General features: G+C 34.4%; 2 protein-coding genes across 3 annotated transcripts in view; one reads left to right on the top strand and one right to left on the bottom strand.

Annotated features, from left to right (window-relative positions):
• cracr2ab (calcium release activated channel regulator 2Ab) overlaps positions 1-16,770 on the bottom strand; it is a 21,181-nt gene extending 4,411 nt beyond the window's left edge. The window contains exons 1-12 of one of the 2 annotated variants that reach the window (XM_087248065.1): positions 16,660-16,770; positions 7,048-7,388; positions 5,635-5,746; positions 4,873-5,059; positions 4,433-4,579; positions 3,826-3,916; positions 2,264-2,359; positions 1,986-2,173; positions 1,827-1,898; positions 1,709-1,754; positions 886-977; positions 304-787 (exon numbers count right to left, since the gene is read on the bottom strand). In XM_087248065.1, coding sequence (XP_087104191.1) covers positions 304-787; positions 886-977; positions 1,709-1,754; positions 1,827-1,898; positions 1,986-2,173; positions 2,264-2,359; positions 3,826-3,916; positions 4,433-4,579; positions 4,873-5,059; positions 5,635-5,746; positions 7,048-7,251 — 1,719 coding nt within the window. In that variant the 5' untranslated portion in view covers positions 7,252-7,388; positions 16,660-16,770. Of the gene's footprint in view, positions 1-303; positions 788-885; positions 978-1,708; positions 1,755-1,826; positions 1,899-1,985; positions 2,174-2,263; positions 2,360-3,825; positions 3,917-4,432; positions 4,580-4,872; positions 5,060-5,634; positions 5,747-7,047; positions 7,389-7,649; positions 7,733-16,659 lie in introns of those variants that run through there. The other variant, XM_087248064.1, reaches the window with a different exon arrangement.
• Positions 9,674-17,690, top strand: LOC137490841 (scavenger receptor cysteine-rich type 1 protein M130-like). Its single transcript, XM_087248063.1, has 18 exons — positions 9,674-9,801; positions 9,921-10,229; positions 10,673-10,984; positions 12,298-12,612; positions 12,682-12,765; positions 12,857-13,174; positions 14,439-14,735; positions 14,826-14,903; positions 15,070-15,384; positions 15,473-15,691; positions 15,790-15,873; positions 16,317-16,376; positions 16,569-16,625; positions 16,707-16,784; positions 16,891-16,950; positions 17,072-17,125; positions 17,296-17,349; positions 17,440-17,690. The coding sequence occupies exons 1-18, from the start codon at positions 9,744-9,746 to the stop codon at positions 17,526-17,528; spliced, it is 2,841 nt and encodes a 946-aa protein (XP_087104189.1). The 5' UTR covers positions 9,674-9,743; the 3' UTR covers positions 17,529-17,690.

The raw sequence follows: 17,690 nt of genomic DNA, 5'->3' as shown, positions 1-17,690 counted from the left end.
CCGTCTGAAACTTCCATAAAAAATGAAGATTTTTCTCCACCTACTTTGTTTATGTTGAGATATTTCCCTTTAAAGACCAGGAAAAAACATATTCTTTGCCATAAAAGTGATATTGCTGAACATACACACATGAGCCTGATAAAAATGCTCATTTTAGAGAACAATTTTAGACAGCATTTAAAGGTTTTTGCATCAAAACTCTTCATGTGGTGCAGGAACATATAAAGTGTACGCAATCGTTATTATTACTTATATGAAAATCTTGTGGGAGCATTGTAATTCCTGAACTACTCTAATGATGACCTGCTGGAGGGTCTCCTTCCCGACAGGCTGACCGCGTGCAGATGAGGGCATGTTCACTCTGATCCACCTCTTCTTAGATGGCTTCTTCATCCTGACCGGAGGAGGAGAGTCAGCAGAGGCCAGAGACACATTAGACTGATAGAGCGAGCTGCTTTCCAGATCTCCCTGAGCTTCATCTTCTCCAGCTCGCTCTTCTTCCTCTTCACTCAGCTGGTGAAGAAGAAGATGAGGGTCCCCTTGCAGAAGGTGAGGAAGGTGGTCTTCCTCGATGGATATGACTCTGCGTAGAGGCCAACCATCTGGTGGTCCGTCCTCCACATCCTCCCCAACATTCACATTTTCTGAGCCTCCAGTTAATTTCTGAGATCTCCCATCCACATCTGCCTTCCTATCATCCCCTGTGGTGAAGGGTGAACAGTAGGTATTTGCTGGAGAGGAGGGCTTCCTGTTATAGCGCTGAGTCACTTCCTCTTTAGATACTTCTCTGAAATGACAGAGAAAGAGGTGAGAGTCAAAGTTTATATGTTGCTAATTAGTACATGTAGCTATTAATTAGTATAGAGAGTGTGAAGGCTTTCTCACTTCCTGACGGATGGTTTCCTCTCAGTGTATTTTATTGAGGATGCGCTCACTCTATGCTTGCGAGAGGATTTCTTCATTGAATTACTGCGTTTCTGTTGCAAAATAGGAGATTTACATTATTATAATATTATATTTTATTGTCCAAACTTATATTTTGATCTTTTTCCAGGAAAAGTAAAACGAAACATATTAAAATAAAATCTAAACAAAGACACAAAATTTGCATATCTAAAAAATATGAGACATCAAGGTGGCACAGAGTGTAGCGCGATCGCCTTACAGCAAGAAGGTCGCTGGTTTGAACTTTTTTTTTTTTTTTACTTAATATAACAGGCACATACAGTAAATTATTGAATTTTACGAAGTCATTATAAAATAAAATTTTTATTTTATTAAACATATAACAATTTACTGTATGTGTCTTATATAAGATAAAAATTTAGTTTTTTAGTTTTTTTACCCAAATTTGTAAGTAAATTTGTAATATTTCAATTTTACATATATTTATATTATTATATTAATCAGTTTTTCAAACTTTTATAAATATAAATAAATAAAAACAAATGTTTTTAATATTTAAATTGAATATAAAGTATATATTTACTTTAAATATTACATTTTATTATTTAAAATGCTTTTTTTATTATTGCAATAATTATTATTTCATTATTTCATTTCTGTTTATTATAACTTACCTGAATCTGAAATAAATGTTAATTAAAATAGATATGTTTTATAAAAATATTTTAAAATATGTAGTAAAATAAAGATTAAACGTGATATATTGAAATAAAAAAATTATAAATAAAATCAGTTAACTTACCAGAAAGCTGATATCTCGCTCATCTCTTAGATGCTTGTTCATTTCTCTGCAAGAAAACCAAATCATTTGAGTGTTTAGTTTGTTTTGTCTGCTTCATACAGGTGTGTGTCAGTCTCACCTGAGCAGATCCAGCTGTTTCATCAAGCTCTGTTTTTCCCTCTGCAAGCCTTCAGTGACTCTGTACATCTCCCTTTGGAAAAAAAAATATATGTGCACATAACTCAAAGATACAAAGCAGATCTCTACTCATGAATATAAAACACATGCACAGACTGACATCTCTCTTTCCTCCTGCAGTCGCGAGGCCTGCTCCTGCAGAATGGCCAGCTGCTCCTGAGCCAGAACCAGCTCTTCACAGGTGTGCTCCAGGTCACGGGACAGCTCCTCATTGTTCATTTTCAGCTTCACGTTCTCCAGTCGACTCTCCTGCTGTTCACTGTGAAGGTCTCGACATTGACGCTCCAGCTGATCAGATCAACACACAAAGGGTTGAGTTGAAAAAAAGCATGAGGTTGAGTATACTGTAAATAATGATGACTGTTCAATAGCACTCACCCTCCTCTGTTTTTGGAAAAGTTGCTCCAATTCTTGTTCTTTGCCACGGAGCAGCTGCTGTAGGTCCTGACTGCGTATCTGCAGGCTTTCAGAGTCCTGGAGGATTAATATGTGAATAAATTTCAGATTAGACTGATTTAATCTACATAATATACCCATGATAATCCAAAATGAGATGAAGAGATCAAATATGCACAGTTGGAGTCTGTATTATAGTTAATTTGGCTCACACTGAGTGGACAATACCAAATGTATGAACATTATCGTTTATTCATTTATTTTCCTTCAGATTAGTCCCTTATTTATTAGGGGTCATCACAGCAGAATGAACCACAAACTATGCCAACTAAGTGGATACCCTTTCAGCCGCAACCCAGTGCTGGGAAACACCCTCACACTTACATTCACACACACACACACTTGTACACTTGGACCAATTTTGTTTTACCCAATTCACCTATAGCACATGTCTTTGGACTGTAGGGTAAACTGGAGCACCCGGAGGAAACCCACCCAAAAACGGGGAGAACATGCAAACTCCATACAGAACTGCCAACTGGCCCAGCCCGGACTCAAACCAGCAACCTTCTTGGTGTACAGCGATAGTGCTAACCACTAAGCCATTGCCGCACATTTATCATTCAAAAGTAAAATAAACAAATAGATAAATAAATAAACTATACATATATATATATATATATATATATATATATATATATATATATATATATATATATATATATATATATATTTAAACTAGTGTCTTGAACTCATCAATTTCACATTTACTTGATTAAAATCTAGTAAAAGCACTAATGTTCTGAGATATTATTATTATTATTATTATTATTATTAAAAATGATTATTTTATTATTATACATATTTCAAATTTTTATTTATTTTAAAGCTGTGTCAGTATCCGAGGCTACTGTCATAACATTTAAAAATCCGTTTAGAACTTTTTTATATTATTATTATTATAAATGTTTAAAAAATGCTGCTTTTATAAAGCAATTATGCATATTTTAATGATTCTTTGATGAGCAATAATAACAAAAAAATGCATTTATTAACCCAAAATTTGTCTACTGACCATTTGAGCAATTTAATGAATCAAATGTGAATGTTATAAAGGTATATATTTCTTTTAAGGGCAGCTCGTTGAATTAGTGGTTAGAAATGTCGCCTCACAGCCAGAAGGTCACTGGTTTGAGTCTCGGTTGGGCCAGTTGGCATTTTGTGTGGAGTTTGCATGTTCTTGCTCTGGTTTCCGCCTCAGTCCAGAGAAATGGGCTATAGCTGAATTGGGTAAGCTAAATTGGCCATAGTGTATGAGAGTGTTTGTGAATGCCAGAGTGCATGAGTGTTTCACAGTAATGGGTTGCGACTGGAAGGGCATCTGTTGCGTAAAACATATGCTGGAATAGTAGGTGGTTCATTCAACTGTTGCTACCCCTGATAAATAAGTGACTAAGCCAAAGGAAAATGAATAAATAATTTTCTTTAAAAAAAGACTGAGCACAAACTTCTGAGTAAGTGTCAACAGTAAAGTCTTATTTTACCTTCAGATTTGCTCGATCTTTTTCATTTATGATCTGCTGCTCCATTTCCTCATACAATCTCTGAATTTCAGTGTCATGTGTGACTGCTTTCCTGCACAATATGACAATGTAAATCATATATTTATTTTAAAAAAATATTTTTTTTTAAAAAACGTGACATAATATTACCTCAAAAATTAGTCTAATTAAATTACCCGTACAGTATTTGCATTCCAAAACACTGGCTCAGACATTCAGATTCTGTTAGATAATAATTTAATTATATTTGTCGAGTTTTTAGAGTCTATAAAAAAACTCAGTGGAGCCTATGCCACACAAACACATATATTTGAGGGAAAAAAAACATTTAAACAGCACATGTTGCAGACCACATAATTCTGACCTAGATTTGATACAAAATACCCTTTATTTCCCACCCAAAAGTATGTAAAAACTTGGTTAACTCCTCAGCTTAGCGGTCACTGGAGAAGGCTATAGAGCAGCATTCTATAGCGCATTACATTAAGCCTTTAAGCAGAGATTATTTACCATTGTAGACAATTAAGAATACAAAGCAGATTACCGGCTCCTAAACATGCTAATGCTCACAATTCATGCATGTTGTTACCTCCTGAGGGCGCTTTCCATCTCCTTTCTCTCATGTTGTGCTTCCTTGATCTGAAATGTGACACGGGACAGGAACTCTTCAAAGTTGGATAAGAGGTGAGGTTCATCTTTTCTGAGCTGGGCCCACAGACTTCTGACTTCACTAGGGCTGAATGAAAGAGAGATTTGTTAATGCATCTACAGCACAGTTGAAGTCAAAAATGCTTAGCCCTCCTTTGAATTTCTTTTTCTTTTTTAAATATTAAGGATAAAAGAAATCAGTTATTATATAAGTTATTATAACTATTATATTTAGAAATGTGCTGAGAAAAAAATCTCCTTTCCTTAAAAAAAAATTGGGGAAACAATATTGAAGGGGGCTCATAACTCTGACTTCACCTGTGTGTTTAGTAACTGTAATTGTAAAGTGTATATATAAAGTGTAAAGATATCAGTACTGACTCCTCAAACACATTGCTGGCCCCCAGGCTCTCCATCAACATGCTGAAGTGTTTTTCTTCATCGTCCTCTATTGTCTTCATCACCTGTTCATCCTCTGAACTCTGACCAGCAGCTTCTGGAGCTTTCTGAGAAGGTGTAGTGGTTAGTTCCTCTGTCATAGAGACTCTGCGTCCATGAAGAAAGCTACCTAGGGAACATTTAAGACATAGACTTTGGATTGAATGGATGGATGGATGGATGGATGGATGGATGGATGAATGAATGTAATAGAGCATTCATTTTGTCTGTTTGTTTAATATAAAAAAACATTGGTTGTTTAATATGTTTAACTTTAGGTATAAATCATGACTATTATAGAGCAAGATTTTTTCCATGACTTGCAGAAGACATCAATTAAAATCTTACTCAGTGTATCAATAGATACCAACTAATTGTTGCCAGATGCAAAAATCACGTATTAAGTAGACTGGATAAAATATTACACAATGCATATAATATAAGACATATTCATAATGGTTTAATTATTATGATCAGAAAAGGTTTGTTGATTAAATTTAACTAAAAACTTATGTTGAGTTGAATAATAATATAAAATTATTTAATCCGTATTTTGACACTTTATTTTAGGGTCAGTTTGAAACATTACAGCAGACACTTCATTGGCATTTAATGTGCATTTGCATTTATATAAATGTGCTTAATGTGACCTGTATAATAAATAGTAAATGACTTTTAAGTAGTTCTGCTTGACTGGAAACTTACTGAATCCGGAGGAAAACTTTCCCAGTGTCAGAAATCCATTTTTGTCGACGTCTAAAGAGTCAAAGACATTCTCAAGTTCCTCAGCAGTAAGCGGCAGTTCTTTGTGTAGTCTCTAAAAAGGGGAGAATAATAATATATACTCAATAAATGCATGGGTTAACATTATTTTCTGTACTCTAGAGATTCTACCACCATATCTTGTACTAATAAAAGTCATAATATAATATATAAAATATGTAATGTAACATAAAGTATGCACCCTCAGTATTTTAGAAAAAAATAGAGAATACTTTGAATACATACATATATAAACTTATACCATATTTAATAACGTACACTTGAGTGCACACAACACTTGAATAGAACTGTATAGTTTAAAACAACAACAACAATAAAATGTAATTTAATTAATAAAAAAACACTAAAATAAAATAAAACAATAAAATATAAATATAAAAAATATATAGCAAATAATTGTAAATATTATTATTACTACTACTACTAATAGTAATATTAAAATATAGAATAAAATTAAATAATATTAAATTAAAATAAATTATAAATAAAAAAAACTAAATAAATAAATAAAATAAAATTATAAAAAGCAAAAATACATAAAAATAATAATAATACTAAAATGTAATTTAATTAATTGAAAAAAGTAAAAAAAAAAAACATATATATACAGTTGAAGTCAGAATTATTAGCCCCCCTGAATTATTGGAACCCCTGTTTATTTTTTCCCCAATTTCTGTTCAACAGAGAGTAGATTTTTTCAACACATTTCTAAGCATTAAAGTTTTAATAACTCATCTCTAACAACTGATTTGTTTTGTCTTAGCCATGATGACAGTAAATAATATTTGACTAGATATTTTTCTAGACACTTCTATACAGCTTAAAGTGATTTTTAAAGGCTTAATTAGGTTAATTAGGTTAACTAGGCAGATTAGGGTTATTAGGCAAGTTATTGTATAATGATTGTTTGTTCTGTAGACTATCAAAAAAAAGTTAGCTTAAAGGGGCTAAGGACTTTTGTCCTTAAAATGGTGTTTAAAAAATTAATAACTGCTTTTATTTTAGCCGAAATAAAACAAATAAGACTTTCTTCAGAAGAAAAACCATTATCAGACATACTGTGAAAATGTCCTTGCTCTGTTAAATATAATATAGTGAATATCAAAAAAGCTGTGCTAATAATTCTGACTTCAACTGTATATATAAAACAAAATAAAAATTTTAAGTACAAAAATATACAAACAAACAAACAAACAAATGAATGAATAAACAAACAAATAAACAAACAAACAAATAAATAAATAAATAAATAAATAAATAAATAAATAAATAAATAAATAAATAAATAAATAAGTGGTGAGAATATGTGCTTTAAGGACTTTAAGGATTCTTTACCCTCATATCAGTGCGTGTGATAAAGCCCTTTCCCTCACTGTCACAGATGTGGAAGAAATCCTTTAATTTGTCCACCATGTCAGTTTGTCCCCATCCTGCCTCCTTCTTCACACATTTCCTTGGCTGTGGCTTCGGCTGCTTCTCATTCTTGACTGATCCACTGCTTAGGACCCGTCTGACTCTAACATGTTCAGTCTCTGACATGATCACAGCTCAGTTTATCTTGACCAACAGATGAAGAAGGCAACAGATGAGACAGTTCAATGAAATTAACTCCAGTAAAAGACTCAATTCAGGAGTCATAACTCAGTGATGTATTCAATCCCTGATGTGGGTCCCATCTGGAGGAAAGTGAAAAAGTGCAACATGTTAACAATCCTTTGCATCTTTAAGAATGTTAAGACTTTGAGAATTAAATGTAGATTACTTTTGCATATGTGCAGGCCATAAGTTTAAATTCCCAGTCTAGTTTTTTACTTTTTTAAAGTTAAATACATTAATAAATAAGTAAATAAATTATTGAATAAATAAATAACAAAGTAAATAAATAAATAAATAAAAGCCTATAGTTACATACATACATACAGATATAAAGTTCCTACCTGAACAACAAAACCATCTTTTACTAGGTGTATCCCTACAGAAGAGTTAGTATAAACTGATGAATCCTGTGCATGAATGTTGTGAACAGCCAGCGTTACTTTGGTTTAAATACTCATGTGCGAGCGCGCGCGTGCACATCTTGCGCAGTCACTGAAAGGGAGGAAGTCGTTTTTATTATTTAGCTCACTTGTCAGAACATGAGTATTAGTATATATTTGTTTACGGAATATGGTTATTATCAGGAACAACATTAATTTAAGCAGTCTGTGATGGTGGTCATAAACCAGTAACACCAGAATTTGAAGATTACAGTATATTCCAGATGTGAGACCACGAAGAAAGAGAACTCACTGAGGGGCATCACTGCAAAGATGAGGCAAGCATTACAATAAGATAAGTAAACTTACTAATTAACTAACCAACTAACTAAATAAATAAATAAATAGCTAAATAAATAAATAAATAAATAAATATAGAATAATTGTTTGAACCTTTTAACTGAAACAGGCCCCTGATGGTTGTTCCTAAATAACATAGTTGATAGGTCTAAATATACAGTTGGAAAATAATTTGAGAACAATGGGAGGACAAAGACAAAATGATGCGTTTTGCTATTGTTTTTTTAAATGAACGCATCGCAGGGTTTTAGGAGATTTTAATGTTTACTGTGTTGACACATCAGCATGTCAAAATAATCTGAATCATTTGTGTAAGTTTAAAACTGTTTAATGGTTTGTTTGTTTGACTTTATTTTGTATAACTTAATCCTTTTTTCAGATTTTATTCTTATCATTATGTCTTTGCTAAACTCATATGTAAATAATAATATAATAACACGCCTATTTAAATTAGTAAATATTAAAAGTTAGACAACTGAAATCGCAATATATTACAAGAAAACGGTTGCTGTCTGCAAAATAAATGGATGCGCCCTCAAGTGGCGAAACAGACGCTAAAGTCTTGTCTGCCCAGCTGTAAAATATGTAATGTTTTGCTGCCATCTGGTGGACAAATATAATATTGCACAGACATGTTTATTGCTGTTTTTATTAATTGTATTTATCAGTATTTATATTATCACAGCTATTATTATTATTATTATTATTATTATTATTATTATTATTAGTAGTAGTAGTAGTAGTAGTAGTAGGAGTAGTAGTAGTAGCATTATTATTATAAGTATTATTTTAAAAATAATAATAATAATAATAATAATATTTTCCCAGTACTGAAAGGGCATTTGCTGCGTAAAACATATGCTGGATAGGTTGGCAGTTCATTCTGCTGTGGCGACCCCTGATATGAAAAAAAAAAAAACTAAGCTGAAGGAAAATGAATGAATGATAATAATTTTTGATAATAATAATGATAAATATTAAATATTTGTAATATAATATAATATTTATAATACAATATTTGAAATAAACAATGATAGATATTTTAAATGTATTTTATACAAAAATGTAAATAGCTTTATAAGCCATATATTTAATACTATGGTGTAATTATACTGTATTGTTATCATGATTAGAATAAAAGAAAACGTAAAATAAACTGACAGTAATATTTTATGTAATTTACAGAGGAAAATCCTGGTAAAAAAAAATAAACGTTTATTAAAATTTGTCATTATAAATTATTTTTTATAGGATGTAAGTATTTGAAGAGTGTTCAGACTTACAAAAATTATTCATCTGTGTTTGTATCTGCTGTGTTCATCATATAATCTTTAGTGTTTCTCGATCTGCTTTAAGTTCAGTGTGTTTATCTCCAGGCTGACTTCTGACTGACACAAGTCTGTCCTCAGTGAAGTGTCTCTTCTTGACGCTGGAGGAGGAGTCCCGCTCATCAGCGCTCACACTTTATTGATATATATGGAGAAAATCCAAATGCTGCTTTCTGATTTGTCACTGATTGTGTTTGATGATTTCCTCTGTTGTGTCTAATAAGGTAACAGTGAGAGTCATTGGCAGCTGTGAGTCTCTGTCGCTCTCTTTAGGAGCTCACAGGAGACACTTTCTTCAGTCTGAGCAGAGAAGAAACTTATGCATGTGTTCTGAGTTGATGAAATAGTTTGTGTTGTGCTGGAGGATATGATGGGGAAACTGATGCTGATGCTTTTGATGTTTACTGTAAAACTCATCACATCTGGTAAGTAGTGTACATTACTCAAGGCTCAAAAATTGTTTGTCAATGATTTAATTTATGTGTAATGTCATACTTTGCAAACTACTGTTGATATTTTTATTAAATGTCTTACTTTTGTGTAGACAGTGTAAATGTGAGGTTGGTGAACGGCAATAACCCCTGTGCTGGTCGAGTGGAGGTTCTTGGAAGTCAGTGGGGAACAGTGTGTCAACGGGGTTGGGATGTTGCTGATGCTGCAGTGGTGTGTAGAGAACTGGACTGTGGAATGGCTGTAACACCAACATATAATGCTCACTTTGGACAAGGAACAGGATCAATTTCAATGGCTTATGTACGCTGCCGTGGATCAGAGACTTCACTGAAAGACTGTAAATCAAACAGGTATACAGGTTTCTGTAATCATGCTGAAGATGCTGGTGTGATCTGTTCAGGTAAGCTGCCCCAAACCTCAGCCTCTTGTTACAACACTTCCTTTCATAATTCTCACTCAAGCTGTATAATGTGTCAGATATATATGATCAACAAACTACCAATGCTACCTTTTAAAGCAGCGAATCAGTTTAATTGTTTTGTTCATGAAAATACAGTATATTCATCCTCATCCTTATTTTCATATAATAAACTTTTGAGGAAATCTTCAGTAAACATGTCGATATATCTACAGTCTAACATGACAATCTTATTTACATCATTCATGTGATAACAATTCTAAAAAAACAAATGAATGGTCAAATTTTAGACACAGATAGTACAGATTAAGTAAATTAATGAAATACGATGTCAAAAACAATTATTGTTACTATTCACTGCTTCTCTATGTAAGTAAAGCTATATAATGAATTTTCTTTCTTTATAAATGAATAATTTATAATAGGACAAGGACTTCGGCTTGTGAATGAGTTTCATCTGTGCTCTGGGAGATTAGAAGTGATGTTTGGCAACACCTGGGGTTCAGTGTGTGACGCTGCCTTTGACCAGCAGGATGCAGAGGTTGTGTGCAGACAGTTGGGCTGTGGGTCTCCTGTACAGGTGCTGAGAGCTGCTGCTTTTGGCAAAGGGAAAGATCATGTTTGGTCAGAGGAGATTCAGTGTAGTGGAAATGAGTCTCAGATTCACACCTGTCCAAAGTCCTCAACACAGAAGCGAGGCTGTTCCCATGACAATGATGTTGGAGTGATCTGTTCTGGTTGAGTATAAATATTCTTTAAATAAATTATATATACATAATATATATTAGGGGTTTTCAATCAGTGAATTTCAATGTTTAAATAAAAGCATATGCAAATGTTCTGAAAAATAAAAATATGATTTACTTAATCATTACAACAAATAACTATTGGAAACAATAATATATTAGTAATGATTTAATTAAAATAAATGAATGAATAAATGAAAATATTTAAACGAAATGAAAAAAACATTTTTGTTATTTAACTTAGTGCCTTATTTATCAGGGGTCACCACAGCAGAATGAACCGCTAACTATTTCGGCATATTTTTTATGCAGCAGGTGCCCTTTTAAGCCGCTACCCAATACTGGGAAACACCCATACACTCTCACACACACTGTCTCAATTATCTAATTAATTTATAGCGCATGTCTTAGGACTGTGTATTTGGAAATAAATAAATAAATAAGATCAGTACTTTCCCACATAGCAAAATTTCTCTGGCCCAGCTCTGGCCCACACAATCAGATTTTGCTTGGCCCACATGCCGCAGTGAATTACGGTACATGACTGGACCAAATCTGGCTTCCAGACAAGGGCCAAACACGGACCATATCTGGGCCAAGTCTCAGCCAAGTTAATAACTCATAACTGGACCTGAACTGGGCCAGATAGGTTGGTGTGTCACGATTGCAATGAAATTGATAAACCCATGGAGTGATGCGCTTTAAGCACACTATGGGCACGCTTTTTCTCAAAGTGACCTGATTGGTAGAATTTTTTTTCTTTACTCAAAAATTATTTTAGTGTATTTTAAATGTGGGTCAAGACTGGCCAAACTCACATGGCCCACTTATCAAATTTTTAAATCTGGGCCAAATACTACGTTTTTCATCTGGCCCAAATCTTGTGTGCCGCCTTAAAGACGGTACCACCTCTGCCAAACCCGGGCCATGTTTGGCCCACATGCTGTATGCCAGTGCCGGATGAATGCCTGCTGTGCCAGCTTTATGCCAAATCTGGGCCAGAATTCTTTGCTACTAGGGTTGTTAAATGTAAAAAAAAATAAATGTAATATAAACATAAATATTATTAGGTAATTTTAATACATTTATGCCTGTTCATAATAATATATTTTCATGTTATCAATTAAACTTTAAAACAGCAATTATTGTAGATTCAGTTTATATTTTAAGACTGAGATCACCCACACAAAATAATGATTATATTTGGGAGGTCCATGGCATCAATGAGATTGAAAACCCTAACTTTTATTACTGTTCTCTGAACTCAAACTACTGTTTATATAACCGTTGAGTTATTTGCACAGGTTACACAGATCTCCGACTGGTCAATGGTTCAGACTCTTGTTCTGGAAGAGTGGAGCTTCAGTATTTCAGTGAATGGGGCACAGTGTGTGATGCATGCTGGGATATGAGAGCTGCCAGTGTCCTCTGTAAACAGCTGAATTGTGGGATTGCTGTGTCTGTTGTGGGATCAGACTGGTTTGGAGAGGGAAGTGGTGAAATCTGGGCTGATGTGTTTGATTGTGACGGGAATGAAACAAAAATCTCAGAATGTTCAATCTCTTCATGGAGTCGAGCTGAACGCTCTCATAGACGAGATGTTGGAGTCATCTGCTCTAGTAAGCACATCCACACTGTAGTGAATTCATCGTCAAATAAAATTTACTGACAAAGAATACTTTCTGTAGACAGTAAAGCTCATCTGAGGAACTGCAGCTCTCCACAAACTCTCAACTGCAGCTCCACACAACAGCTGTCAATCTCAAACTTTGGTGAGAAAAGAAAGATTTGCTCAGTTTTTTTTTCTAGTTATTAGCAAAACTGTCCAAGTCCAAGCACTGATTTTCTTTCTCTGAATATCAGGCCGTGGGTCCATCAGGCTGGTGGGTTCTGGGGGAGACTGTGCAGGGAGGCTGGAGGTTTTTCACAGCGGCTCATGGGGGACAGTGTGTGACGACTCCTGGGATATTAAAGATGCCCATGTGGTGTGCAGACAGCTGCAGTGTGGAGTGGCCCTCAGTAACCAGCAGGTACCAGCCTGGTTTGGTCCTGGTTCTGGACCCATATGGCTGGATGAGGTGGAGTGTGAGGGGAATGAGACGTCCCTGTGGAGCTGCTCTTCTCCAGGCTGGGGAAAACATGACTGTAAACACAAGGAGGATGTAGGAGTCATCTGCTCTGGTGAACAATATTTTATAACTTGTTGTTTTGAAAATTTCAATTAATGTAAATTTGATTTTACTTTTTCACTGGCACAGGTTTTTTGAAATGTTTTAATGTGGACGAAATATAGTTATTTACTATTTGATAATTTTTCAACAAAACACTTAAATTCGAGGTGTTCATGAATTCATGTATGTAAATTTCGTTGAATGACACAAAGGACCATATAGCTATGCATTATGCATTTGTTCTATTAATTTATTTATTTTCCTTCGACCTTATTTTTCAGGGGTCGCCAACTATTTCAGCAAATGTTTTACACAGCAGACTTACAGCCACAACCTAGTACTGGAAAACACATATACAGTTGAAGTCAGAATTTTTAGCCCTCTGAAATTATTAGCCCCCCTGTTTATTTTTTCCCCCAATTTCTGTTTAACGGAGAGAGGACTTTTTCAACACATTTCTAAACATAATAGTTTTAATAACTCATCTATTATAACTGATTTCTTTTATCTTTGCCATGATGACAGTAAATAATATTTTACTAAATAGATTTCAGGACACTTCTATACAGCTTAAAGTGACATTTAAAGGCTTAACTAGGTTAATTAGTTTAACTAGGCAAGTTAGGGTAATAAGGCAAGTTATTTTATAATGATGATTTGTTCTGTCGACTATTGAAAAAAAAAAATACAGTTTAAGGGGGCTAATAATTTTGACCTTAAAATGTTTTTAAAAAAAATTAAAACTGCTTTTATTCTAGCCGGATTAAAACAAATAAGACTTTCTTTAGAAGAAAAAACATTGTCACTGGGAAAATGTCTTTGCTCTGTAAACATCATTTGGGAAATATTTAAAAAAGAAAAAAAATTCAAACGGGGGTTAATAATTTTGCCTTCAACTGTACATTCACGGCCAGGTTTGTTTATCCATATCACCTATAACGCATGTCTTAGAACTGTGGGGGAAACTGGAGCACCCAGAGGAAACCCATGGGAACACGAGGAGAACATGCAAACTCCACACAGACATGCCACTTAGCCCAGCCAGGACTCAAACCAGTGACCTTCGTGCTGTGAGGCGACAGTGCCAACTAAGCCACCGTGTTGCCTGCATTTGGTCTATCAATATTATAAAATAAAAATAATTCAAATGAAAATGCAAATGCACTTATCAGTTAATAACCTGCAAGTTTCAATTTGTACAAGTTTAATTTTCCATTCAACACAAGAGAAATATTCAGGTTGATTGAGGTTGATTCTCATTCTTTTTCCTTCAGAGTATAAAGAGATCAGGTTAACTGAAGGTTGTGAAGGGAATCTGGAGGTTTTCTACAATGGATCCTGGGGAAATGTGTGTTACAACAAGATGGACAGAGACACAGCAAGTCTGATCTGTCAAGAGCTGAACTGTGGAAGATCTGGCAGTGAACCCAGTAATTCAAAAGGACTAAAGTCTCATAATTGGCTCGATAAACTTAAATGTCGAAGATATGATTCCACGTTATGGCAGTGTCCATCTGCAGCCTGGGGACAGAATGACTGTGATAATGAAGTGGCTAAGATCACCTGCTCAGGTAACATTTTTTACTTATTTAAAATGATATGAAATGGTCAAGTTTATTTAAATATGACTGTTTATTGTATTTTAACTTCTTTATTCACAGATGATCAGACTCATGAGTCTCCTCGAAGTCTTCTAACATGTTCCACCTCACCATCTTCTCATCAGAGAAAGTGTTCAAGTAAGGGTTTAATGAATTTATTATCATCACTTTAAATTATTTTACAACCTTAAACTGAACTGTATTTATAACTCAAGTTTCTAATTTTAAATATTTATTAATTTTGTTACAAATGTATTGTTGTAAATGTGCTGCAGCAGATCAGTGAAGTTGATGTGTGTTTCAGCTCATGTTCCTCTCAGACTGCGTGGAGGGGACGGCCGGTGCTCTGGGAGGCTGGAGGTGTATCATAACGCTGTGTGGGGCTCAGTCTGTGATGATCTCTGGGACATCAGCGATGCTCAGGTGGTCTGCGGACAGCTGGGGTGTGGAGCAGCACTGAGGGCTGATGGGAATTCAGCCTTTGGTGCTGGTGAAGGTGTTGTGTGGCTGAACAGAGTCCAGTGCAAAGGGAATGAGCTTCACCTGTGGGACTGTCCTCTCTCCCTGAAGAAGCACACTAACTGCTCCCACAAAGAGCACGCTGGACTCACCTGTGCAGGTCACTGACAGATTTTTAAAACAATTTTAGTGATAGTAGTTTTTTATTAAACTCAGTTATTTGTATGGTTTTGAATCTATTTTAATAGACTTGCCGGATATATCAGTGTCCACTACTCCTGCCACATCAGCATCATCTTCTGCTGCAGTTTCTCAGACAGTGAGCTCAACATCAGTCTCTCCTCCACAAACTGGTCGAGAAAGTCTCCCAGTCCCCCCAGTGCTGCTGATTGTTCTGGGAGTTGTGCTCTTACTGCTCTTAGTGCCGCTGCTTATAGTGATTAAGCAGAACAGAGTGATGAGGAGAGGTAGGAGAGATCCAGAGACTGTCATATTGTGTCTTCTTCAGTGTGTGATCAGTCATGTGTTGTGAACTGACAGCAGGTTTGTGTGTCGACACTCACAGCTCTCTCTAAGAGGAGACACAGGACCACCACTGAGGCCGTTTATGAGGAGATTCAGCACAAACACAAACACTTTACTCACAGGGGTGAGACATGAGCTTCAATCTCATTTAATATGATTAATAAGAGAGTCTGTAGACAGTTGATGTTCGTTTATTATTAGCCTGTTAAACCTCCTGCATTAAACCACAGAATTCCTGACAGAAAACCACAGAGCTGCAGGTGCATGTTTACATGTGTGTGTGTGTGTGCGCGCATGCTTTTGTTTCTTCCTGTGTCTATATCTGGAAAGCAGAGATACTGTTAATGGGTTCATATGAGGATACATGAGAGTTTGTTTTTAAGGCCAACATAAAATCATGTGTTTTCAACATTAATCATGTGTTTTCTGTTTCTAAGGCTTTTAAAATCAAAATAGTTAATATTTTTTGCTGTGTTTTTATTAACAAAATGCTTTATAATCAAGTAAATGAGCATTCAGTCTTTAATGATGAGCATGTTTCTGATTCTTCTGCTCTTCTTTTAACAGAGAGTCTCATCTCTGAAGAACTGCATTCTGGGTATGAAGACGCTGATGATCTTCTCTCAGGTTTGAGAATAAAGCACGTTTTCACTCCGTTTTTAATATTTTTTTGCACTGAATTCAAACTAAAACATGAACAAATGTAGGATGAATGTGTTTTGTTAACATATAACGTATTAAATATAACAAATGCCTCAATACTACTGAAACATCACTCTTTATTTACAATAAATATTAACAGTTTGCTCTCCTCTTTAGAAAAAGAGTTCAGAACAGCATATTATGATGATGTCACCAGCAACAGTGGCCTAAAAGGTCAGTGACCTTCTTAATTAATCACATGACTCACCTCCAGTATGAACATATCTCAGCTTAACATGCTGTGTGTTGATGCAGAAGAGAAGATGAAGGAAAATACACTGGGATACTATGATGATGTCATCACTGATGGACTGAAGCCAGATTATGAGACAGGTGTGTTATTGTATATCTGTGTATTAAATGTTTTAAAATATTACAGTATATTGAATATAAATGTCTTTATTAATGTGAGTTTATTAATAATTGTGTGAATTTGTAGAAAACACACCTGAGAGCTATGATGATGTCATGACCAGTGAACAGAGCTCTATTACGAAAGGTTTTACTTTATTATATATATTTTTTAAATTCTTAAAACATCAAGATAATATATTTTATTATGTTTATATTAAGTTTTTGGCCTGAATTACATTTTGTCTTATTTTCACCCGCATGTTTAGTGAACACAGCAGAGAGTTATGATGATGTCATCATTAATGGACAGAGGGAAACAGGTGAGTTGAACACAACTACTATTTTTAAAAACCTTTGCATGCTCAAAATGCATTTTGTGCACGTCATTTATGAGGAAAATGATCCTTAAAGTGTTAAAGATCAAGTGTTTTATAATATAACCAACATCACTAATATCAGTGTTAGTAATATTATTGATAATATTGATTAGAGGGAGATCAGGAGGAATATGATGATGTGAGTGAAGATGTGACAAACCTGCTGGGTATGTTTTTCAAATCTTTTCATGATGCAAACTTATATATTTACACAATAAAACATTAATATGATGTAAGATTATCTTTTTCAATAACAGATTATGATGATGTGGACGAGGAGTTAAATGAAGAGGGAGAGACATTTGGGTCAACAATCAAACCCAGTTATTTGCTTCAACAGATTTGATCACTGAGAACTCAAGAGTGATATTGTAACTGATATCTCTGATATATCTTTTATAATAATTTTATGATTATTTTATGATAAAAAAGTTATTAAAGTTATATATTTGATGTGATTTTTTTATTCAGCTTTGTTCATTGCAATAAAAATCTTGTTTAGGCAAAA

Source organism: Danio rerio, chromosome 4 (assembly GCF_052040795.2).
Source record: "Danio rerio strain M-AB ecotype USA chromosome 4, GRCz13ab, whole genome shotgun sequence".
Lineage (NCBI taxonomy): Eukaryota > Metazoa > Chordata > Actinopteri > Cypriniformes > Danionidae > Danio > Danio rerio.
Note: the sequence above shows the minus strand (reverse complement) of the source record. Positions and strands in the feature narration are given on the sequence as shown.